This window comes from Rhinolophus ferrumequinum, chromosome 12, assembly GCF_004115265.2.
Source record: "Rhinolophus ferrumequinum isolate MPI-CBG mRhiFer1 chromosome 12, mRhiFer1_v1.p, whole genome shotgun sequence".
Lineage (NCBI taxonomy): Eukaryota > Metazoa > Chordata > Mammalia > Chiroptera > Rhinolophidae > Rhinolophus > Rhinolophus ferrumequinum.
The window spans coordinates 52155630-52180541 of record NC_046295.1 but is presented as its reverse complement, the minus strand read 5'-3'; the positions used below and the strand labels follow the sequence as shown (position 1 = coordinate 52180541).

The 24912-nt window shown below is 37.8% G+C and overlaps 1 protein-coding gene across 3 annotated transcripts in view; it reads right to left on the bottom strand.

Annotated features, from left to right (window-relative positions):
- The window catches only part of RECK (reversion inducing cysteine rich protein with kazal motifs), a 63127-nt gene that overhangs the window by 11286 nt on the left and 26929 nt on the right, over nt 1-24912 (bottom strand). For all 3 annotated transcript variants that reach the window (XM_033123937.1, XM_033123938.1, XM_033123939.1), the window contains 9 exons: nt 16359-16392; nt 14059-14256; nt 13154-13421; nt 12434-12613; nt 7583-7795; nt 5973-6109; nt 3771-3911; nt 2124-2312; nt 1047-1169 (listed from right to left, as the gene is read on the bottom strand). In XM_033123937.1, the coding sequence (XP_032979828.1) occupies nt 1047-1169; nt 2124-2312; nt 3771-3911; nt 5973-6109; nt 7583-7795; nt 12434-12613; nt 13154-13421; nt 14059-14256; nt 16359-16392 (1483 nt within the window). The remainder of the gene's footprint in view (nt 1-1046; nt 1170-2123; nt 2313-3770; nt 3912-5972; nt 6110-7582; nt 7796-12433; nt 12614-13153; nt 13422-14058; nt 14257-16358; nt 16393-24912) is intronic.

The following is a 24912-nucleotide window of genomic DNA, read 5'->3' as shown; positions in this document are numbered from 1 at the left end:
CCTCCTTTTTATTTCCAATGGGCTGGAGACACGTTTGGTAAATCCCTATTCTGTTCTCACCCACCCCACTCCATGTATAATACTAAATAAATCCAGGGAAAGAAGAATCAAGTTGCTGCTACAGCAGCATAAAACAGGGCAAAGTTCCTCTCTCCCCAGAACCAAAGGTATTTCCGATCTGGGAAAAAGCAGAGACCAGTAGACACCAGCAGACTGTACTGTTGCTATTGACAACTATAGCTTCTTCTCAAGAAAAGAACATCGCATCTCACCAGCCTTTTTACTTACTGTAGCTGGTGTGAGCATAATACCAGCAGCAGGAAGCATAGCAAAGTCAAGAAAAATTCGTGATTGATCAGAAAAATTCTTGTCTCAAAATTACAATCATTTCCCAAGTTACGTTCTTGGAGAAATCCCTAAGGAGATAACAGTGGAGGGAACCTACATGAGGAGTTTACAACCTCTGCTCCTTGTGTAAAGGTGTCATCCTTTAACTTTCCAGAAATCCTAAGCCAGACTTCAAACGTCTAAATTTTAGATTTTATACACCATATTGGGAGACACATTCTTTACTTTTCCTACCTATACCTTTGTTTATATGGATTTCTACCAATATGAATCAGTAGGCTAAAGTAGATCAAGGAAGAAAGTGGTGAGAAAAACATTAGAACAGAAACAAACTTAGAAAATATTATAATACAGGGATATTTTAGACCATCATAGTAGGGGTAAATGGAGTATTTTAGCAGGTAGAAAAGTTCCATTTAACTGAAACCATCCCACCCACTGGCCCTATTTTTTTTGTATGGAATTCCAGAGTATTGGTGCTAGGAGGACCCTAAAAAACCACTTTGTTTAATGCCTTCAATTCATAAAGGAGGAAATAGATCCAGAGAGGGTATCTTGCTCTCATAAATACAGACTATGTATTTATCTTACTGTGTACACCTACTGTTAAGGCAAGACCACAGAAGCTGCCCTGAAAGGAAAATGGGTATAAAGGGATGATGGCCTGCTGACGACAGCTTCCGGGTGACCCCCGTTACCTGTGAAGGTGCGACGGTCATCATCGGAACTGTGCTCACTGAGGCACAGGCGGGTAGAACACACCAAATTGCCAGCAAAACAAGAACAGACATTGCAGTCAATATTAAAGGATGTCCCATGACCTGAGAGAAATAAAATGTTGTTCTATATCATGCATTTATACAATTTTAAAATTAACAGTTTAAAATGTTTAAAAAGAAATTCTTGAAAAATGACTTCTGAATATACAAATTAGGGAGTTAAATATGAGACATTTATATGTTTGTATTTATCTCCCACCATATGCCTCCAAACTCCTAATGCGCCGATCTCCCCAGATTGCTCCCTATTCTGTGAGAAAGAATGTTTCTGGCTGCGCTTCTGCCTGAAATGCTCCTTTCCTCCCGGAACTTGGCTCATCTCTCCAGGACCAACACCGATGCCACCTCTGGATCGCAGACTCTCCCAATACCCTGGCAGGAATAACTAGCTCCTTGAAGAGCAGTTGGTCTGTTCCTTCTGGTGGCTCAAATTCTCTTCCATCTTGTCATGGAAAGCATGACCCCAATCCCTCATCTCAGTTTCAGCTCCACAAAGTACTGGTATGTTCTTTTGTATAGAATAGGCATTAACTAGTGAAAGTTTATAGAAGGAATGAATTTGTTTATCATCGGATATTTTCTGTGATATAAGGTACCTACCTTACATTTTAGCTACGTCGAGTATGGACTAAGAAATGAACACCTGACTTGGCTTTAGGGCAGAAATTTGCAAGCCCCTTTTTGGCTAAGAGCACTCTTCTTTCAAATAAGATCTCACACATAAAACTCAGCACAGTGCCTGGCACACAGTTAAAGAGTTCAATAAGTATTAATTATTATTAGCTATTAGTCCCTTCTTGAGATTTCAAGAAAGTTCCTCAGAAGTCCTACTGTCCTTGTATAGTTTGAAAAATACTGCTCTTGCGTATCAGATTTGCAGACTTTACTCTCTGGTAAGAATCCAATCAATGTTCTTCCTACAAAGCTAACTAACCTCATATTAAAAGCAAAACAACACAAAAAAACAACAACAAATAAATACAGTTCAGGACTCACTTTTTCTTTTTCCTCCAACAATACAAGACTTCTGCAGGTCTATACAGTGCATCTCCATGCAGTTTTCTAAGATTCCACTATGTCCACAGGAGCAAATTTTATAACAACCAACTTCCCCTGCCGATGATGGCACCTGGATTAGTGTCCCTTGACGGACAATGAAATCAGAGGCTTCTCCCAATTTGCAACCTGTACAAACAACAATTAGCTAAGAGAGATGGTACTGTTTTATGACATTGTTTTATACATTAGGCACATTTTACGTAAGTCTTATAAGTACTGTGCGGCTACCAAAGACTATGTAAGAGAACTTTCACCAAACTAGGGAATTTGTGTGGGTTCATTGGTAAAAAACATATCCTCTCAAATGAAAATTCCATGTTCTGTGAGATGGTGATTAACGACCTATATGCCAAAGTTAGCGATAGTTCTGTACAAAAATGCTATAGGATATGTATTAGGTCGGTGCAAAAGTAATTGTGGTTTAAAAGGTTAAAAATCATTGCAAAAACCGCAATTACTTTTGCACCAACTAATAGTTTTTTTATTTCTTTGGGATTATTAAAAATCATGGATATTTTTTAAATAAGAGTATAAAAACTGATAGTATTTTTAGAATAATCTCGGTCAGAAAACTTTTAGTGATGGAATATAAGTATACCTTAAATTTTTTTAAAAAAGTCAAACACTTGATTGGGCTTAAGGAACACCCATTAATTCTCAATTTTAATAAGATTTCTTATAACTCTATAGCTGATATTTTATGGTATTACACAAATATTATGGCCCCTTGAGACACCATGTGTATTTAATTTAATATTTTATTCCTTTTTATTTCATATATATTTAAAAATGTTGATTCTAACATGATAAACATATTCAATTGGGAAATAAATAAAAGGAAACGAAATGTTGTCACAGCTATATTCTAAAGGGACCCACAAAGAGATAAAGGCTACCAAAACTCTATGCATAAAAATTTTTCAGCCTTAAAATCCTATGCATTTCAGTACTACATTAAATTTATGGAGATAATTACACATCTCATTGAGAATGTCCTTTCTCCATATACTGAAAATAAGAAAAAACAAAAACACGCAATACATATTCTCAAACATTATAACACGGAAGACAAAGGACACAAAGATGGCCCAAAGTTTTTTTTTTCTTTTGTTAATAACCCCATAACTTGGGGTGGTCAGTTGGCTTAGTTGATTAGAGCTCAGTGCTCATAACACCCAGGTCACCAGTTCGATTCCCACACAGGCCAGTGAGCTGTGCCCCCACAACTAGATTGAAGACAACGACTTGACTTTGAGCTGATGGGTCCTGGAAAAACACACTGTTCCCCAATATTCCCCAATAAAAAACAAAAAAACAGAAAAAACCCTATAACTCATTATAAGAGTCTGGTTTTGGATTAATATTAGTCTATAATCTAATTGACTACTGAAAATTACATTTGTCTTTGTCCTTTCCTGCTTACATAAATAACACATGTTTATTGGGAAGACCTCAAACATTATAGAAAAACGTAATTTAGAAAATAAAGTTCCTTGGAATCTCATTCTAAAGACAACTCCTATAACGAGACACCAGCAGCATATATCCACCCTCATCCCACACTCATACCCATTCACATCTTACCTTGAACACAAGAGTATGGAAGGCAGGGATCTCCAGATGGACAGCCTTTCCGGTTCACCTCACAGAGCTCATTAGCGGGGCAAGGATTGGGGTTACAGGGATGAGTGACCTCTTCTACAATGTTACCTAAAGTACTTGGCCCTGAAAAACAAAAAACACATCAGTCTAACCAACCCAAAAGAGTTAACAAAGGTCTGGAAATTATCGGAATTAATTATGTCTGGAATAAATGGACAGCTGATGAACATAAAGTGAGACCTGATTCTAGTAAACTATTAAAACACTCAGATTCTCTGATCATTTCTGAATTTAGCACAAACATCTATTTATTCATTTGTTTATTTATTGGGTACATACAATATACCTGGCAAGGTTCTAGGTCCTGGAGATACAAAACAGACAAATCTCTAACAGAGTTTACATTCTGGTCTGGAAACAGATAATAAATTGTGTGTGTGTGTGTGTGTGTGTAAATAAAAAGTCAGATAGTGATAAGTAATAAGTAGTATCAGGAGATGGAAAGTGGTGCGTATATTTTGGATAGGGTGGTCAAATAGATGCTTATGTCCAGGAGGGATAATTTAGCACATTATACCATAAACGATAATTTATTATGGTAAGGTGGACCCCATATCATGATTATATTTGTTAACTTATAAAGTAATGACCAAGGTAGTGTCTCAATATAAAGTATATATGATATTTAGAGAGTATTAAATTTCAAACAAACGCATTTCTTTAAGTTACCTCCCACTGAAATAGTTTCCTTCTACACATATATACAGAGATGTATACACATTTTAAGAAAGGAAAAAACTGTACTAAAATTGTAATATTCAGTATATACCGATAACAAAAGATGAATACAACTCATGTGTATACATATTTTTGGCACCCTGGTATTCGACTACTCTAATAGAGTCTAGGATAGTGAGTACGTTTGTTTTCCTTACTTGATTTTAGGCCAGACTGAGACTCGAAGGTTAATAGAGGTATAAGGGCTCTTGGAGCTTACCTCACCCAGCCTGATTATTTTATAAATAGGGAAACTGAGGCTCAAAGATGTGATCTGCTCAAAGCCCATGATTCTAGTCTAATGCTCTCTTTTTTGCTGTACTGGCCACAAGGGCTAAGGGACATAGTTTTCTGGTCTTGAGGAAATATGGCAGATATTAGTAGCTGCTATCTAGCATTCAATCTTCCTTTCCTGCTTAGTACTAGAACTCCAATTTTATTTAGGATAGCAATGGGCCCACATCTAAAAAGATCTTTCCCAGTTTACCTTATAATTAGGGGTGGTTTTTCCTTATACTAGGGTATGGTGGCTAGAATTCCAGTAGCCACGTTGTGATGGTGAAGAACATAAAGTCATTTTGACGACAGAAGCCAAGCACGAAGGATGGTGGAGAAAGAAAAAGGAGCCTGGATTTCTGATGATGGAGCCACCATCACAGACAGCCCTGGACTGTTTATTTCTGGGCTTTCTTTTACTTCTATCTATTGTTCTACTATTTGCAGTAGAATTTAATCCTATCTGACACAGGAAAACAAAGTAGGAGCTGAATTCACTGCCTTTCCAGCCAGGTCATGGCACTACTGCCCCTTGGTGGCAGCCTAAACACTCCCCTTACCCAAACTACTTGGATGCAGGAGTTGTACGCGTTCTCCCCTGGTTTCCACCATACACAGCCACCTCCCACCGGGACGCTCAGATTCAGGATCCCTCAATGGGATACTAACTTATCCTTCTAGCTCTTGGTAGAAGTATTTGGCAGAGAAAAAAGTTCCATTTTCATGTACTAACCCAGACCATCATTCCTTACTCTCTATTTGGTGGCTAAGTCCAAGCCAATGCCTGGCTCAGGTCCACTGAATATCTGATGACAAAAAGCTGAAGACTTCCTGGTCAAATCATGGCAAGGAAACAGACAGGATATGGAGTTGGTTATTTGAAAATGCTGGCCCGATTCATTGCTTAGAATTCCTGATTGACAACAGTTCACTGCCTTCTCTGACTGTTATAATTGCTTCTGCTTGCATATTTTAAGATAACAATTATTTCCTGGGCCAAAAAGACCAAACAAATATGATAAAAGTCTGCAATCGAGATAGTATCATTAAACCTCATAATCTCAACAAACAGATGATCATCCAAAGCAAACATCAAGGGCAGAGGTGCAAGGGAGAAGTGTTTGAACTTACTGAGGTACGTATCCAAAGGTATACAATTCTCCAGGTCATCTGTAGGTGACAGAAGCTCACAAATACTTTCAGCTGTGTGGTCTTCAGGGAACTTGTTCTGGTCCCCACATTTCTTGAGAATCTCCACACAATCTGATCTTGAAAAAGAAAACAGACACAGATTTAGGGTTCAAAGAACCTCCTCACATTGTCTAGTCAATATCAATTCTGTTTCCGAAACTTTCCAGAAAGTAAGTTTTAATAACTTCACAATGTTTCACAAGTTAGGTGTAAATATAGCAAAAGAGAACAGAAGTCATAGCATTACTTTAGGTTGAATAGTAATGTATTACACTGTCAAAGCATCCCTAACTGTCTCTTACCTGGGATCAAAGGCCTTGCTCAAATTCTATACTCATATTTACTGTTAACTACCATCAACGTGGCTTTTCACTCTTTAAAAGGAAATTAAGTCTGATTTGTTCTTTGCAAAATCATACAACCTTTCTCTCAGGACCACGCTTGCTTGTTTTTTTCTTTCTTCTTCCCCCTCCATCCCTCGCTTCCTTCCTTTCTTTTCAAATTATCTTTTTAGTTATCAACATTAAAGTGTTTGGTCTGTAACAATTGGAAAGTCCACTACTTTAAAATTTTCTCAGTCTTAATAGGGATATGACTCCTATAAGTTTTCTGTGCTAAGAGTCTATAAATTTCCCACTTGTTGCCTCTTCCTTGTCATCCGACAGGTACCTCTCATTTCTCCCCTACTCATGTCATCCCCAAGTCATGTCAGAGAATAGATATGGACCCTGTTTAAGTTTGAAATAATCTGCAATCAGTCATCAAGAGAAAACCGCACTGAGCCACACACCAACAATTTAAGGGCTGGATATAACTTGGTTTTGGAAAAGCTTTTTGAAAAAAAGGGATGCTTAAAGAGCAGCTGACATAGATTACTATGTAGTTAATGCTTTTGGTTTCACCTACCATAGCAGCTTTCATCTTTACTTTATCCTAGATCTCCTAAGGAAACCATTCACAAAATGTTTACTACAAACAATCCCTAAGACCTATATTCACTAACTCCTTCACTCATCAGACATTTATGGAATATCTACTATGTGTCAGGATTATGCTAATCCCTAAAGAATAGAGAAAGAGCAAAGAAGATACAAAAAAAAAAAAAAGAAAAAAACAGGCACAAAAGAAGAATAAACTCCTCAAGCAAAGTTTAACAGAATATAAGACAAGTACACAAATTAAAATATAAAAACAGAATTGTGCAATGACAGTACTCCATAATGTTTCTTGAACTAAGTACCATAAGAGAAGTACAAATAAAGGTCTATAGAAATTTGTGGTGAGGATAAATTGCTATCAGCTGGAGAAATATGGGAAGATTGCCCAGGAATGGCGGGTATTTGAGAGGGGATAAGGACAGGCAGTGGGCAACTGGAGATGGGGGGAAGAGTATTTCAAGCAGAGGAGGAAAAAGTGGGAAAGCATTTGACTTGTCAGGGTGTTGGGCAAAAGGAAATAGTGGGAGAGAAAATTCTAACGATAGGCTGTGGGTGAAGATCGTGGAGGGTCTGAACCAAACCTGACGAGTCGTTACGATGAAAACAACTTACTTGCAAATAATACTTCCCCGGGATTTACTATGACAAGGTTTAATCTGTAGAGCACAAGCTATAGCTTTCCACATTTCTGGCTGGCACTTCTTAATGTCAAGAACAGGTATGTTAATAAATGGCATCTTTATGCTTCCTTTTTCCCATAGCTTCATGTCATTCATGGCGCCTTGGTCTGATTGAGCATTACAACTCCTGAAAAGTTCTGTCGGTCTGAAGAGAAAAGGCCAGAAGAAATCAAGAGGCAATTATGTTCTAGAGAGAAGCAACGCGTAAAATCCTGACATACTAATAATAATGAGGAAAATCTGATTCTCTTAAAGAAGAAAGTACATACAACACATCAAAGAATATCAGTATTGAGTGTATGAAGATTCACTGTAGACACTATCAGTAAAATTCTGATAGCGTGTTTTCTTTTTAACACAGATTTTTGTGAGACAAACACTTCAAAATGCTGTAGACAGGACTACCATCTCTATGCGTCCATTTATTCCATTTCACAAAATAAATAAGCCCAAGTTTTAAAAATTGAGGTGGTATCTTAATTTAAAAAATAAGATGCACAGATATTATGGGTACAGTTTTATGTGATTTGACAAATGTGTACATCCATATAAGCATATCCAAATCGATTAAGGAGCATTTCTATCTCATCAGAAAGTCCCCTTGTATCCCTGTTTAGTCAGCACCCTCTCTGCTGACTGCACCCAAGGCCACCACCATTTGTATTTGTATCATCAGAGATTAATTTTGCTGTTCTAGAACTTCATATAAATTGGTTCATATTGTAGGTACTCTTGTGGGTCTACTGTCTTTCGCTAAACAATCTTTTTGAGATTCACCCACACTGCTGTGTATATAAACTGTTTGTTTCTTTTTATTGTTGAGTAGTATTCCATTAATAAGTGTACCACATTTGTTTATCCTCGTGGTTCTCAAACTTTGATCTTGGGACCCATCCGCACTCTTAAAATGACTGGGCTCTCAAAAAAAGTTTATGTGGGTTTTATCCACCAACATTTATCACATTGTAAATAAAAACTGAGATTTTTAAAGTAGCTATTAATTCACTTTAAATGACAATAATCCCATTACATGTTGATATAAATAATATTTTTATGAAAAACATATTTTTAAAAACAAAAGTTAGAAAGGTAGGACTGGTATACAGTTTTGAAAATCTCTCTAATGTCTGGCTTAATAGGAGATAACTGGATTTTTATATTTGCTCCTGCATTCAATCTGTTGCTATATCACATGTCCTGGAGCATCTGGAAAACTCCATGATTCACTCTTGTGAGAATGAGAGCAAAAAAGCAAGTAACATCTTAGTATTGTTATAACACTTTTGAGTTCATGGGGTTTGAGGGACCATGGACCACACTTTGAGAAACACTGGTTTATTCATTCACCTGTTTATAGACATTAAGATTGTTTCCAGTTTACGTGTCGTTTAATGGCTATGAGTGGCATTGCTGGGTCCTAACTTTCTAAGAAATCATCAAACTGTTCTCTAAAGTGGTCATATCATTTTACGCTCTCATCAGCAACATGTGAAAGTTCCAGGTGTTTTTCATACTTGTCAGTCTTTTTACTTGTAGCCATTCTATTAGTGTGTAGTGGTATCTTACTGGTTCTAATTTGAATTTCACTGATGACTAATTTGAACACCTTTTCATGCTTTTTTTTCCTTGCTGTGTACCATTCCATTGTTTGGATACAATGCAATTATGTTCTTTCATTCCCCTCTTGATTAATGTTTTATTTTATTCCCCCCCAATTTTGGATTTATATAAATAAGGATGCAATATAAGTCTTCTTTTGGACATGTTTTCATGTCTCTTTGGTAAATGCTTCAGAATGAAATTGCTAGGGCATAGACTTAACTTTTTACGAAACTGAAAGAAAACTCTCTGAAGTGAAGTGCTTAAACCATCTTATACTCCCAGCAACAAAGTATGTGAGTTCCACGTGCGTCACATTCTTATCAGTCTTAATTTTAGCCATTCTAGTGTGTGTGAGGAAGCATCTCATAAGGGTTTAATTTGCATTTTGCATGATTAATAATAATGAACTTTTTTCATATACTTAAATTGCTATTTTGATGTCTCCTTTGGCAAAGAGTCCTTGAAAATTTTTTGTTCATTTTTTTTAATTCGGTTGTTTCACTTTTTATCATGAGGGTGTAGGAGTTACTTATATATTCTGGATATAAGTCCTTTGTCAAATGTGTGTCTTATATGTGTGTGTGTGCACATGTGACATACTGAATATTTTCTCTCAGACTGTGGCTTGCCTTTTCAAATTTTAAATGGTGTCTTTTGGTTAGCAAAGTGTTTACTGTTCAAATCTAATTCAATAATTTTTTTCTTTTATAATTAGTGCATTTGGTGTCCTGTATACAAAATCCTTGCCTACACCAAGGTTAAGATATTTTCCTATATTTTCTTCTAGAAGCTTTATATTTTTAGCTTTATGTTTATTTCTATGACCTATCTTGAATTAATTGTTGTGTATGGTGTGAGACAGAGGATGAGGTTCTTTTATTTCTCCATAAGATATTCAATTGTTCCAGCATCATTTGTTGAAAAGATGTTTATTTTTGCATTGAACTTTGTTGTCGTTGTTGAAAATCAATTTACTCTGTGTGGGTCTATTCTTGCCTCTGTATTTTGTTCTATTGATCTATTTGTCCAAACTTATGCTAATACTATTAATACATTGTTTTAATTTCTGTTGCTTTATAATAAAACTTTTTTTTTTGAGGTAGGTATACTTTTATTAACTAATTTTACAGATAAGGAAGAAAACCTAAACCGTTAACTTGCCCATACTCACAAAGCTAAGAAGTGGTATAGGTGAAATTTAAACCTTAGCAGTCTGGCTACATTGTTCTTCCTCTTTACCTGCAAATCTATACTATTTACGTCTGAATTTTGAAAATTATACATTGTTGGAATATTGAGGGTATATAAGACAACAACCAAAACTGTAGTGAAAAAAGTACAAGGAAAACAAAAAAAAAAATAGTGGTTCAGAAAGAAGAAAACCAGAAAATGTAGTAGTTCAGATATCAGGGGAAAAGAATGCGTGAGATGAAATTAATCATCTATGCAAAACAACAAAGAGAAGCCATGAAAAACCTATAATAAGTCTTGAAATAAGTTACTGTAAGTTCTCCAAATTTAGTCTTCTAAAAAATTGTTTTAGCTTTCTAGGTCCTTTGTGTTTTCATATGAATTTTAGAATTAGCCTGGTAATTTCTATTTTTAAAAGCCTGTTGGGATTACACTGAATCTAGAGATCAGTTTTGGAAGAATTAACGTCTTAACAATATAGGGTCTTCTAATCCATGAACATGGTACCTCTCTCCATTTATTTGCCATCTTTAATTTCTTTCTGTAAAGTTTTCTGGTTTTTAGTATAGAGTTCTTACACATCCTTTGTTAAATTTATCCCTGAGTATTTAATGTTTTTTGATGCAATCATGTAAATTAGTATTTTTAAATACACTTCATTTTCCAATTATGTGTTGCAAATATACAGAAATACAATTGGCTTTTATATGTTAACCTTGTATCCCACGGTTTTGTTAAATTCAAGGGTTTAAGGGGAGTTTGCATGCAGATTATGGGGCATCTCCTTTTGTGGTTCCCTGCTTTCTGGGATTTTTGTGCTTCCATATTCAGCCACTCTGGCACCCCCAACCTCTGATCTCTAACTCTTCAGCCCAAGACTGCTGCTTTTTGCTTGAATTCTATAAACCATGGAAGGAACTGAAAGTGCCCAAGAAGGAAAAACTGGATAAATGTGGCTCTCACTCAGTGCAGTTTCTTTTATGAGATGTAGCCCCTCCTGCTTTTGCTCATTTCCAAAAAAAGTCTTTTAAAATATTTTATGCAGAGTTCATAATTGGTATTGGCAGGAGTGTTAGTCTGATACAAACTACTTCACCATTACCAGAAGCTAGAACTTGTGTCCAAGTTTAACTTCAAACATTTCATAGATTTCAAATTTGCTCAATCTCTAAGCAGGTCCTTATTGGCTGACAGTCTATCACCAGTTGTAAAGATAACTCAATTTTCTTATTCAAAATAATAATCTGAATACTTTTAAGAGGACAGGATGTGAGTTAGCTTGAGGTAAACATCCTCTGAATATCCATCTGGCCCAAAGGAATGATTCTCTTTCTTTTTGCCCTCCTGATCTCTGGGGTGCAGCTCACAAAACCAGTCTCTTCTTTAGAAACTCTCCCTCTCTGGCTTCTCTGATACAGCATTCTTCATACTTTTGGATGCCCTTTTTCTGTTTTCTTTACTGCTTCTTCAACCATTAATTCAGTTCTTGGCCCTTATTTTTCTTACCATACTTGATACCTCAGGAAAGTACCTATTTGAATTGCTTCTGTAAAGAAAATATTTTTATATAAAATAGGGGACTCACTGAGTGGGAACCTCACCCAGTCTGAAGGTCCTTCTAAGTAAATTGTCCACAAGAGGACATTTGGATGACCAAATTGTTCACAATGATTTATCTTGCAATGCATTGTTTGCACTGGTGGTAGAGTAGAAGGGAGAGGGCAACAATGGTAGACTGAAGGCAGAGGAGATACTCTGAATTCTAGAAGCTTGAAGTATGCCTAGATTAGAAGGAAGTTTGTTATAGTGCTTCCTTTCCCAGAGGTGATTTACCAGATGGAATATAGCATTTAAAGATGAAAGCATAAAGAAAGACTATTTCCTTTTAACTTAGCAAAAACAAAATCAAATTATAGTAGTCTTTTCACTTATTTAAAAACAAGATAATCAATGATAAAATATTTCCATTCTATGTACAATTTGCTCCCACCTGTTGTTAAAATTAGTACAGTAAGTAAGATTCCTACAGCCCAACTGGCAAGGTTCTCGAACATCTGCTAAACAGGTCAACATGGACACTTCCACTGGATTATATTCACAAAAGCGATCAAACTCTTGCCAACTCTGTGTATTGCCCCAGCTCATGCTATAAAGTTTAGTGCACAGTTCCCTGAAACAAAAGCACAAATACAGAAACATATAGATGAGCCAAATGAATAAATATTTGATTGAATAAATTTTGAGCTCTGAACTATACTTTAGAATATATATGAGGAAAAAAAGTATAAAAACCAAAGACTAAGATCTAGCTCCTAGAATTTAGAGCCAGAAAAAGTGATATTTTCCATGAAAAAGTTAGCCTTCTTTTATCATCCATCTCTTTCCTTTTTGCCATGGTTGCTATAAAGCTCAGTGCTAAAGTTAATATTTAATTATAGTATTTGTACATTTTTGTAATATTTTAGGACCATGCACAGTTGACCCAGAGGAACTGAAATCACAGAAAGCAAAACTGCAGATGGGGGTGGGGGGTGGGGACTACAGTATACATGATACTCAATAAATATTTGCTGGATGAAAGAATGAAAGATTTTATATATTCTAAACTCGTTACACAATGCAAGAATATAACATACATTTGCTAGACTTAAAATCACCAATTAAAAATGCTATTTTCTACTGGTTTTAATAAGGAAAATGAGATACTGACCTACATGTTGAAGTGTTTGCTTTAGAACAACAATGCAATTTAGCCCCATCAAGGCCTGTAGAGGGAGGAGGGTGTAGAGTGACTCCAGGGTGAACAGACTGTGAGCTTTCGAGAAAGCACTGCCAAAGAGGATCCTGAGGCAAGGGCTGGGTCTTACAACCCTCAATGAGGCCATCGACAATCTCCATTTCTGTTTTCTTAGACATCAGAATTCTCTTGCAGGCATTTTGGCAGGCGTGGTCTTCAGCTCGGTCACAGCAATATAAACCTACATTTTCAGAATATAAGTGGCTTAATTAGCTAGTTTTATGTCATGTACTGCTCAGGACAGAGGAACACGGTGGTGTATTGGAAACCATCACTTTTCTGAGTCATATGTCAATATCTGCAGTATACAGAGCCTACCAAATTCTCTCTCCATTACTTTGCGGTATAATAAATAAAGGTATTTCTAGGTACACCTATAGACTCGGTATCTATTACCAGAATTCACTACTGGACTAATCACGGGATCTCTAGCCCCATTCCTACATAAATGAAAAGTCATCTTACACCTAAAAAGTATTTACGTGCAATGTATTTTATGTCTCTGGAAAAGATATTACGGACCAATCAGTAATTATTTTATTCAAGAAATGATTGCTTAAAAGGGATTATATCTGGACATAATGAAAGCCACAGATGACTAATTTTAATAGCAATAACCACAAACACCATTATTTCATCACATTTCGGTACATAAAGCTTTTATATATCTGTGCAAGTTAATTTATCTAAGTTGTAATTTAAATAATACAATTTAAATTACATGCCCCAGACTGCAGATATTTACAAAGATTTTACTTTCTTTTTACAAATTATTTTACCAAAGATTAAAATGAGAGGAATATGTCCCTTTTACTTACTATCTGTTGGGTTCCTCATTGGATAAGATTGGGTATAATTGTTCACACAGTGTATTAACTGTGGACTAATAGAGGCACAATAATTTTCCACTGCTTTGATCTGAGATGGACCAGGAGAAGAGTCTGTTCGAAAAATGGCTTGACAGTATTCTCGGCAGTTTGTGTGGTGGCCAGCATAACTGCAACAAACTGAGCCCACTAGTGGGGAAAAACAAAAACGATGACATTGAAAGGGAAACAGCTATTTGCTAACATTAAATCATCATAGTAATGATAGAACAATGTGTCTTTCTGAATTTGAGACATAAAACCATGCCATAGAATATAAGAACTTAAAATCAGCACTACTGCTGGACAGCCATGGGGACACTCAGGTGCTCACCGGCTTAAGGAAGGCACTATTCGGCAACTATTTGGCTACAGCCCATTTGTTCTCAGCAGGACCAATACCGCCTCCCTGGGAGAAGCTGAGAGCATATGAGTGTTCCCGGTTTTCAGGGTGACTTGGGGACTACAGCTGGCATTTACTGCATAGGGGTCAGGGCTGTTACATGCTCTGCCATGTACAGCACAGTCTCACACAACCAAATCCGTCTCCCAAAATGTCAATAGCACCCATGTTGAGAGCTACTGAAACAGCTTTTTTCTGCATTAGATTTGTGGAAATTTATAAATAAAGCAAAGCAAAAACAAAACAAACAAAACTGAAATAAAACCCCAAATGCCTCACATTTATAAAACAGGACCAGTGAAAACTAAGAGATATCAGGATCATTTCATAAATTTGACAATTATGTGTCTTGAAACTAAATCCCAGAAGTTCTATACTTTTTGAATATCTGCAAGAATATGCCTAAATTGAAACAGTCTTTGCCTCACAACTGATATGATCTGCTTCAATTCTGAAAAGTAAAACCCCCATTTGAAATACATATGTTCTGGATTTATCTACTTTTAAAAATCAAGGGGGACCATTTAAGGTATTTGGGGACAGCTAGATGAGTGGCTAGAGATGCAGGTGTGGGACTTGTAATGGAGTAGAGCAAGAGACATTCACAGGAGAGGCTACAGGGTCCATGGGAAGCTGAAGGGAGCCAAGGTAAAAAGTATGGCAGGAAAAGGTTAAGAGAAAGGCAGGTAGGGAATCTCTGATAATTACCAGAGATGGTTATGGAGGAATCAGAATCAGATTTCTGGTAAATTCACAGACCGGGGAATGAGCACGGAATTCAGGCAAGTTCAAGAAATAATGAAACTGTTTCATACCTATTGTGCCACCTAAGTTTTCGATTTTTAATTACTACCAAACTTACTGTGTTCATTGCTGAATCATTCATTTTTAGCACAAAGAACAATTAGTAATGGCCACATTTAATACTGTTCAACTCAATGAGGATAATGTGGAGGGTTGCGGGGAGGCTGAGTACAGAAGAGACAAGTGAGAATAGGACACGGATGCCTGTCTTCTGATTCTCCCTTACGCTGGTTCCTCACCAGTGTGGGAGGACAGAAGATTGATTACAGGCCAGAGACATCTGGGAATTCTTGAACTAAGCCCCGGTAAGAAAGGTAGAAAACAGCTAATGTTTCTTATTCTAGTTTGATATACCCTTCTGCCAAGTTAATCTAAACAACCCTTCATTCCTCAGACGTGTTTCCCATCTCTAACTGCTCTCACTATTCCCTTCATCAGGAATGCCCTTCCTCCAGTCTCCACTGTTCCATCTTGTCCATCCTTCAAGGCCCTGCTCAGCCACCAATTCCATGAAGTCCGCTTGAAGCACCCCTGCAGGATGTGATCCCTCCTCCCTCTAAACTCCTGCAGAACTTTTATCAGTGACTCTCCCATCTCCACCATGTCCCAGAGTTCTTTGTGTACAGGTTGTGTACCTATAGATGTGCATTTGCCCTGCACAGAGCGAGCAGTCAATGAGTGTCTGCTGAATGAACTGAGAGGCCGTCCTCCGCACGGGCTACACTGTATCAGGTGGGAATGCTTAACTTCCCAAAGTGATCCTATTTATTCAAGTGGGGCATGATCTTCCTCCAATACATGTAGCACTAGTATCTGCTATGGAAGTCTGCAATTAGGACACGGGAACGGTCACAATTCATGAATGGCCTGAACACCCCAGAGGAAAGAGCCTATCAGAATCCTACTTGGCACATTCCTTCAGATGGTTTACAAACTGCCAAAGTTACAGTGTCAGGGTCTTGGCAACATTTATAACAGCTAAATCATATTCTGTAAGCTGTGTTTTGCTCTTTGGATGCTTGTATAATCATCAACATATACTTACTTTCATTTCTGCTAATGCAACTGAAAAGAGCATTCTGTAAATTAAAGAAAAAAAAACAGAAATTAACAACCACCACACAGAATTTCTCATTTTATTCCACGTTATGGTTATATGAAAACCAGGATATCAAACGATTTAATTCTTCTCTAACTCCAAGATCCAAGGCTGAAAACAAAGAAGCTAGAGATGGCCTCCTGGTGAAAAGGGAAACCATCTTCTAGCACATACTGGGGATCAAGATTTTTCACTAGAGCCATAAGTTGACCACATTATAGCAAACCAAATTTATGTAAAGCTGTACCAACGTGGGTATGTGGGGGAACCTACAATGTATTAATCTCAATTATTTCTTGCAGGTGTACAGAAAAGTTTCCAGAAAATGATATAATAACGGACCTTTAGGGAAATACGTATTTCATATAACCACTGCATTTGAGAGCTGAAAGGACCTTAGAGGTCATTTCTAATTGTTCTCAAACTTGGCCATGCAGTCGAGTTACGTGGACTTCCTAGGTCTTGTCCTAGACTACAGAAACAGAATCTGGGAGGAAAGCCCAGAAACCTAAATTTTAAACAAGGCTTCTTATGCATCCATCCTGGGGACAGAGTTGGGGAATCTCTCTACCATTTTACAGATGAAGAAACTGTTTCCTCAGCAGGGGAGAAACTGTCCCAGGTCACAGAGCAAGACAAAAGCAGAGCCTGAGACTAGAATTAGTGTTTATTGAGCTCTTAGATCACTGTTTAGAAAACATCACAAAAGTCATTGTAAGGGAAACAAGGAGAACAAGACAAAAACAAAAAATGCCTCTATAAGGCCATTTGGACAGTCAGGGCTTGTTAGCTATGATTAATAGCACTCAAAATTGAAAGAGAATGAATTATTAAAAGAAATAATATGGGCACAAATAAAAGGTAGATGGAAATCAAGTGCACCCTTATTGTTGAATAGAGATGATTTTGACTTTTAAATTTAGCTAATTCACAAGCTGGCTATGTGATTTGGACTTGTTAAAGAACCAGCCTTACTGATATTTAAAACCTAGCTTCAAAAATCCATCTGTGCAGTTGTATGAAGCTGTAGGGCATTCATTTTTTCCAATAAATAATATTCTACTGTAGGAACAAATTACACTTGATTTATTCATTTAAAGCAAAACAAAACCAAGGCATCATAGATGAGGGCTGATGAATTCACCCAGTAGACATTCTTTCTGCTAGAGATCTCATCAAACAATATAAGAGTAGTGAAAAACAAATATTTTTGGTGTTTTAAAGAAACACTGGTTTGGGGATCACTGGTTTCAGGAACACTTTCCATAAAATTATCTAAATCAATAATACTAAAAAGCAATCTGCTACTAGTTTTCCAGCCCCTTTGATTGGGTGAATACAATTCTCATTGCCCTTCTCTTTCTAATAAGCTGGCTGTTCCTTTCGGTTTTGACTCTTTTGACCTTGCATCTGAAGAAATGTGTTTATTATCTTGGTGGACATCCTGGGTTGCATAACCTGATTTCCATTTTTGGTATTCCTCTAGTTATTCTTTTTTTTTTTTTTTTTTTTAAATTGGGGAATATTGGACAACAGTGTGTTTCTCCAGGACCCATCAGTCGTTGCCCTTCAATCTAATTGTGGAGGGCGCAGCTCAGCTCCAAGTCCAGTTGTCCTTTTCAATCTTAGTTGCAGGGGGGCGCAGCCCACCATCCCATGAGGGAATTGAACCAGTAACCTTGTTCTTGAGAGCTGGTGCTCTAATCAACTAAGCATATTAACATAAGAACTCCCTCTGGAAGTTCAGCAGCAACTCGTTGTCTTCAATCTAGTTGTGGAGGGCGCAGCTCACTGGCCCATGTGGGAATCGAACTGGCAACCCTGTTGTTCAGAGCTCACGCTCTAACCAACTGAGCCATCTGGCCGCCCCCTCTTCTAATTATTCTTAAAGTCTCTAGAGCAGTGGTTCTCAGCTGGGGTTGACTTTGCTTTCTAGGGGACATTTGACAATGTCTGGAAACATTTTTGGTTGTCACTACTGGGAACAGTGAGGAGTACGTGTGCTACTGGCATCTAGTGGGTAGAGGAGACCAGAGATGCTGTGAAACATCCTACAATGCACAGGACAGCTCACCCACAGCAAAGGATTATCCAGACCAAAATGTCAATAGTGCCAAGGTTGAGAAACCCTGCTCTAGAGACTTACAAATTTGTTAAAGCTGGATTTTTAAAAATTTGACCTTCCAAAGAAAAGAAATATAACTATGGGTCATCCTGTGGATCACTTAGCTTCAGAGAGGTACTAAAGAGCACAAAGCACAAAACCTGAAAAATGTCAGAGATCATCCACTCTAACTCCTTCTTTGACAAAAGCCAGAGACTGAGGCCTAGAAAAGAGAAATACTTGTGGACCCTAGCTTTCACCCACGCTAAGATAGTAGAGTTGAATAGAAAGAGACCCTACAGCCTGAAAGCCTAAAATATTTGCTGTCAGACCCTTTATAGAAAAAGTTTGTCAACCCCGATCTAGAAGGGCACAGCTGTCTCCCTTGATGTCACTTCCAGAGTTCAAAGATGTTCCCTAAGTAGCTCTCGTTTCTCTTCATGTTCATTGACAGGCCTTTCATGCATAGGTTTACCCTAACTTGCTGAACCAAAATCTTTTATATTTCCACATGGCAATACCTCGTGTTAATAAATACTGTTTCTTTTTTTTCCCCCTTCTTCCACCCCCCGCCCCCCCAAACTTCCCTAACCCTCCACACCCCCCCACCTCCCCATCACTCTACTCCCCCACTCTCCCACTCCGGTTCAAGCCGTTGTTTCTCAGTCTAATTGTGTAGGATACAGCTCCCTGGCCAATGCTGGTATTATGAGCCTTGCGCAACCCACGGCTGAGGCAGTTGGTCCCCGGGCTCCAACCACCTGAGCCACCGGGCCAGCCCAATAAATACTGTTTCTTTATCTCTATCTTTATCTTTACAAATTTTAAGGTTTAAAAGAATGATCTTTTGTTCAAGTATACCAGTATTTGATGAATTCATCAATTCTGTTGCTTACTTTACATTCATCATGATTTCATAGACTCTAATCCTATCACCCTCTTTGATAAAAGATTTCTAACCTTATATAACTATATCTAGGTATAAACTATATCTTAGGTAACTATACCTAAGGTATAAATTATAGGCAACTCTGCCTTCCACTGCTTAAACTATTGCCGACTAGTTTGACAGGGCCTAAGACATACACACAATGAGTTACGGCATTAACTTATGGTTTCTTTATTTCTTAAGAGCTGATCCTGGGGTCTTAAAGTCAATTCTTAAGTCTTTCAAATATCTGATCGCCACCTGGTGGCAAAAGCAGGAGGTAACTGAGGGTTTATACTTGCATGGAGCCCCTTGACCTTCTGCCACCAATGCTATATACTAAATGAGCCTTCCTGTGACCGTTCCCTCATCCCACTCATCTTATTCTAGAATAGACCAAAGTTAGTGTTACTGAGGTGAAGATCTACTACAACCGGAGAGACCCAAAGAACACGTCAGAGTACTGGAGTTGACAGGGTCACAAGAAATCTTCAAATCTACAAGCATTCACTATACAGCTGGACATTACTGTGATAACAGATACAATATAGTAAGCCCTTACTTAACACTGTCGATAGGTTCTGTGACTCAAGGAAAAACAATGTATAAAGAAATCACTTTTACCACAGGCTAATTGATACAAACAAGGGTTAAGTTCTTATGGCATCTCATCAATGTTATTACAAAATGATCTTGAACAAAACGACATTATTTGAGGATGCGGTATATTCAGTGAAAGAATATACCCATTCAAAGAATGCCTAATTCATAGACATTCACACAGGGTTTTCACATAAAACTGCTATTTATTCTGAAACAAAGAACCTCTGTAATTCAACTGTCCAGAGTAGAAACAAATTCTATTAAAAATTCTATCTATAAAAATACGAACTTGAGCACCTTTTTACAGACAACAAATTTTTGTTCATCCTTTAAGTCTTACCTGCTCTGTGGTGACTTCCCCATTACCCTGGGCAGGGGTTTTTCCTCCAGTTCCAGTGTGTCTTGTACAGACTTCTAGCAATGTCCTCGTCTCATTGCACTATAATAGACTATTTGAATTTCTTCTCAGGGACTAGACTATGAGCTTCTTGCAGATAGTGGCTAAATCCTTTTACCTTTGTACCCTGAGAACTGTACCTGACACAAATTAAGTCTCTCGGTTTGGTGTGTATCAGTTCAATGAATGCTGAGTGAATAAATGAATGACAGATGCAAAGACAATTGAGATAGAGATTCTGCCCCCAGGAACTCAGAGTGTAATATTAAAGAGTGATATGTGAATAGAGTTACCCTATAAGATGACAAATGCTATAATACTAAAGCATGTAAAGGGTTTAGAAGTAGCAATCAATTACATGTGTGTGGAGGGAAGAGGGCTGGGCAGGAAAGGTTTTAAAGAGGAACCATGTAAGTCAGAATCTGAGGCAAAGGTTGCCAGTTGGATAGGGGTAGTGGTGTGCTGGGACCAGTTTTCTCAGGGACGGGGGTGGAAGGAACCCCGATTTGCAGTATTTGCTGATGTTTGCAGCATAACTACCCCCATCATGGTTGCTTTCAAGTTAAAAACGTAGTTTGCAAAATTCTTGAATATTTAACAATTAGTTCTCCCTAGTGGTAGGAGCCAGCTCCAGCATACTACTGGATGGGGCGTGATAGGATGGATTCTAGGAGAGGGACTCCCAGGTAGAACAGATAGGTTATACAGTACAATTAACAAATAAAACACATGGTCAATCTGGGACGTTACAAGTTGCATGCTGCTGAATTGTAAAGGAAGGCAGAGCCAGAGGCTACATAGAGAAAAGCTTAGTGTAACAGGCTGAGGGACGTGAACGTAATCCTATAGGAGAACCACTGACAGTGTTAAGGAAGGGAGAGACATCACATTTGGTCTTTAAAGAGACCACTCTAGCAGTGGAGATAGTAGATCCACTAAGAGGAGAAATTAGATAGCAAAGCTAGTTGGGTAGCTGTTGCAATAGTCCAGAAGTGGTATAAAGGCCTGAGCTAAGACAGTAATTGAGGACCTGGAAAGGAGACTAATTTAAGATATATTTCAGAGGTAAATCTGGGGTTTGATAGCCAGTTATTTGTGGGAGATGGTGAGAAAGAGGAAAGAGTAGACAGCATCTCAGGTTGTTAGTTTATGTGTCTGGGAGCACTGTGCTGGAATAACCACGCAAGAAATGTAAGAAAATAAGTTTTTGTTTTGGAATGTGTGTGCGCGTGTGTGTGGTGGTGTATAGCAGAAGGGCAGGTAGGGAGGGTAACAATCAGTTTTGCTGATTTGAAATGCCAGCTAAACATCGAAAGTACCCATATCCAGTTGTGATTCAGGAGTGCATAAAAGAGGCTAGCAAAGAAGATTCTGGAGTTGTCATCATATAGGGGCAATTAAAGCTGTGAGAGTAGATGAAATTGCCTAGAGGGGGAAACCTGGACATTTAGATTAGATCAGGTCATAATCTAATCTGACTGGTCAGATTTCCCTGTTGGGATGATCTCATTCAGGTGACTTCTGAGAAGAATGGACTAGAGAGGAAACACACTAGTACAAGGAGACTAAATAGGAGTTATTCCCTTCCCCAAACTATAATACAAAATATGACAAAACAAAACAATACACAAATAGAACATAATTAAGTTTTTATACTATCTTAAGCCAGTACTGCAGGACCTAATAGGTTTCGCTCTTTTTGGAGCTCATCAGCTGCAGGTAACGGCTCAACTCTACTCTGATACAGTCAGTACACCACTACAGTATTTTACTTTACCAAGCCTCCCATTCAGTCTTCTATTCATTATATCCTGGCAATTCTCAGAGTTTCCTTAGCATTAACTAAAAGAAGCTTTACAGTTAGGTCCTGAAGGCTTTGCTGGGGTAAAGTATCCCACGATTCTTTTGCTAAAACCCCCCAAAACTGTCACCTCTATTCTGAGAACCACTGCAGCACAGATCCAATCACACAGAGGTGTAAGAGATCTCTAGCTATCCAGGGAATCCTGCTGGTCCCCACATCCCTGTACACTTATCTCTAAATGGGGCTAGCTTTCATCCCTTTTTATGCTTCTGGTAGTAAATCCAGAGTCACGGTTAATTTGAGAGAAAAATGAAGCAAAATAAAATTAATACATAGAAGTCTTTGAGCTAAAGCATTTAATTTTGACATTTCCTGAGGATACACTGTACAGCCTGTGCAGGCAGACATAAATATGCACCAAAAGCTAGCATCCACAGGCAAGACAAAGTGCATGGCAAGCTACCATTTGTGTTACAGGGGAGTAGAGAAGGAGTAGACATACATATTTACTTTTTTTATATGCATAAAATACCTCTGGTGACTTAAGGAGTTAGGTGGCTACAGTATAAGAGGTGGGAAAGAGACTTTTTATTGTATACCATTTTGAATTTTGAACCATGTAAATAGCCAAAAAATAAAACTTAGCACAGACCTGCACTCTGCTCGCATGTACTCAGCCATGTGTTGGTTAGGAGGCTGCTGACAGAACTGAGCCTAAAGCTTACAAGGCCCACCAGCTTTGTTGCTGCGGTTCCTACAGCCTCTTTTTTAACATCCTCAGTCTTCAATTTATCTGGCATTCTCACAGAATCAGAGCCCCAGGACAGGGCATTATTTTAGAATTCTTTACCAACTCAACTGTTAAGTTTAAAACTTAAATGCCTTAAGATTTAAAAAAAGACCTCACAAAAATATCTCCTACTGATTTTCCTTCATAGTTTCTCACTTTCCTTAATGAGATAACATCAAATAACTGGACTGAAGAAAGCTAGGAAAGAAAGAGAAATGAAAATGACATTTATGAAAAGAATATAAAGGAAAGTATAGAGAAGAATCTGAAAGAAGAAACAAGTGAAAATCTAAGTCCGATGACAAATTTGTAGCATTTGTACTTCAGTAACTCATGCAGCATATGGAAAGGTATTTATTATATTTACGGACATTATGTTAAGAGAATGGCACGTATGAAATAGATTTATAAACCTGAAACTAAAATTTGTCTCATCAGTCATTGCCAGGTCTCTGGAAACTCACCAGCCTCTCATCACCTTGATGTTTATCCTGACATTCAAGAAAGAAAATAACTATCAAGTGGCCGGTTTGTTTGTTTGTTTGTTTGTTTTAAAGAATTACACTCCATGACTCACACCTCACAGAAAACATTCATTTTCACTTCAGTTCTAATCAGCCAGTGTGCACGATGGCTATCTATACCGATGGTTTACAGCCAGCATGTATTCTGATTGTTGTTGCCTATGTAATTCCAGTTGTTGAATATTTTCAATATCATCCCTGATTCTAGCATCACATATCCATGAACCCAGGTGGCCTGACTAATACATGTAGGTGGGCCAAGGACCAGGCCTGTGAAAAAACATGGAGAACTTAGAAATGCGCATGCCTATGACATGTCCATGTCAGGGTTATCAAGCCACTGGTTGATTTGGTGGCTCCAACCAAACAGGTATGATTCTGAAAGAAGCATTCTTAAGTACTGAAGTATTCTTTCTTAGGTATTGGTCGGAATAAGAGAACTGCAGAGTTGGGAGATCATTGGTCAAATCTCCTGTCCACTGCAGAAATTCGCTCCATGTGACATGTGAATCCAATAAGGCTTTGCTTGAACATTTCCAGTGACAGGAAGTTCTTTGTTTCTTGGAATAACTCATTCCATTTTGAATACAGGTAGGGTCCTCTCCTACTGAAATGTCAGATCAGTATTTGGTTCCTTCTCTTCTGATTCCCTAAAGAAGCAATTTTCAAAACCAAGCATCCTACTTTTCTCTATGCTTTTCTTCCATAGCGTTTTCTTCCACTCTCGAGGTTCAAGGGTTACTTCGCAGTTGACTTTGGGCATGGTAGTTCCCTCATCTTTAGTCCTGGATTCCTAACTACCTCTAACATATGGGCCTTTACATTTAAAAAGACCTAACACTCAATATACTCCAACTTCTTTGAATTCCCCTCAAAACCTATGTGCTATTGTTGCTGTGTATTTTTTTTAAAAAAATACTCACTATATTGTTTTAATTACTCTTGTGTGCTTTAACTTAACCACTTTGTATTGTTATCATTCCCTTTTTCTTTGGCATTTCAAATAATTGTAGCTATTTTAGGCCTTCCTTTGGAGAAGGACTTCTACAAAGAGTCTAGTAATGGCAATTCTCTGTTTCTGTCGTTAGGAAATATCTTAATGTTGCCCTCTGTCTTTTGCTGGACATGGAATTCTAGATTCATAGTTATTTTCTTTCAGAATATTTTAGGTATCATTCCACTGTCTCTGGCTTCCTCTGTTGCTATTAAGAAATCAGCTGTTAGTCTCCTTTGAAGGCAGTGTCTTTTTTTCTGCTTTTAAGATCTTGCCTATGAGGTGTGTCTGTAATGTATGGATTTTTTAAAAATCCTGCTGGGGACTTAAACATTTAAGCATTTAAACATTCTTTA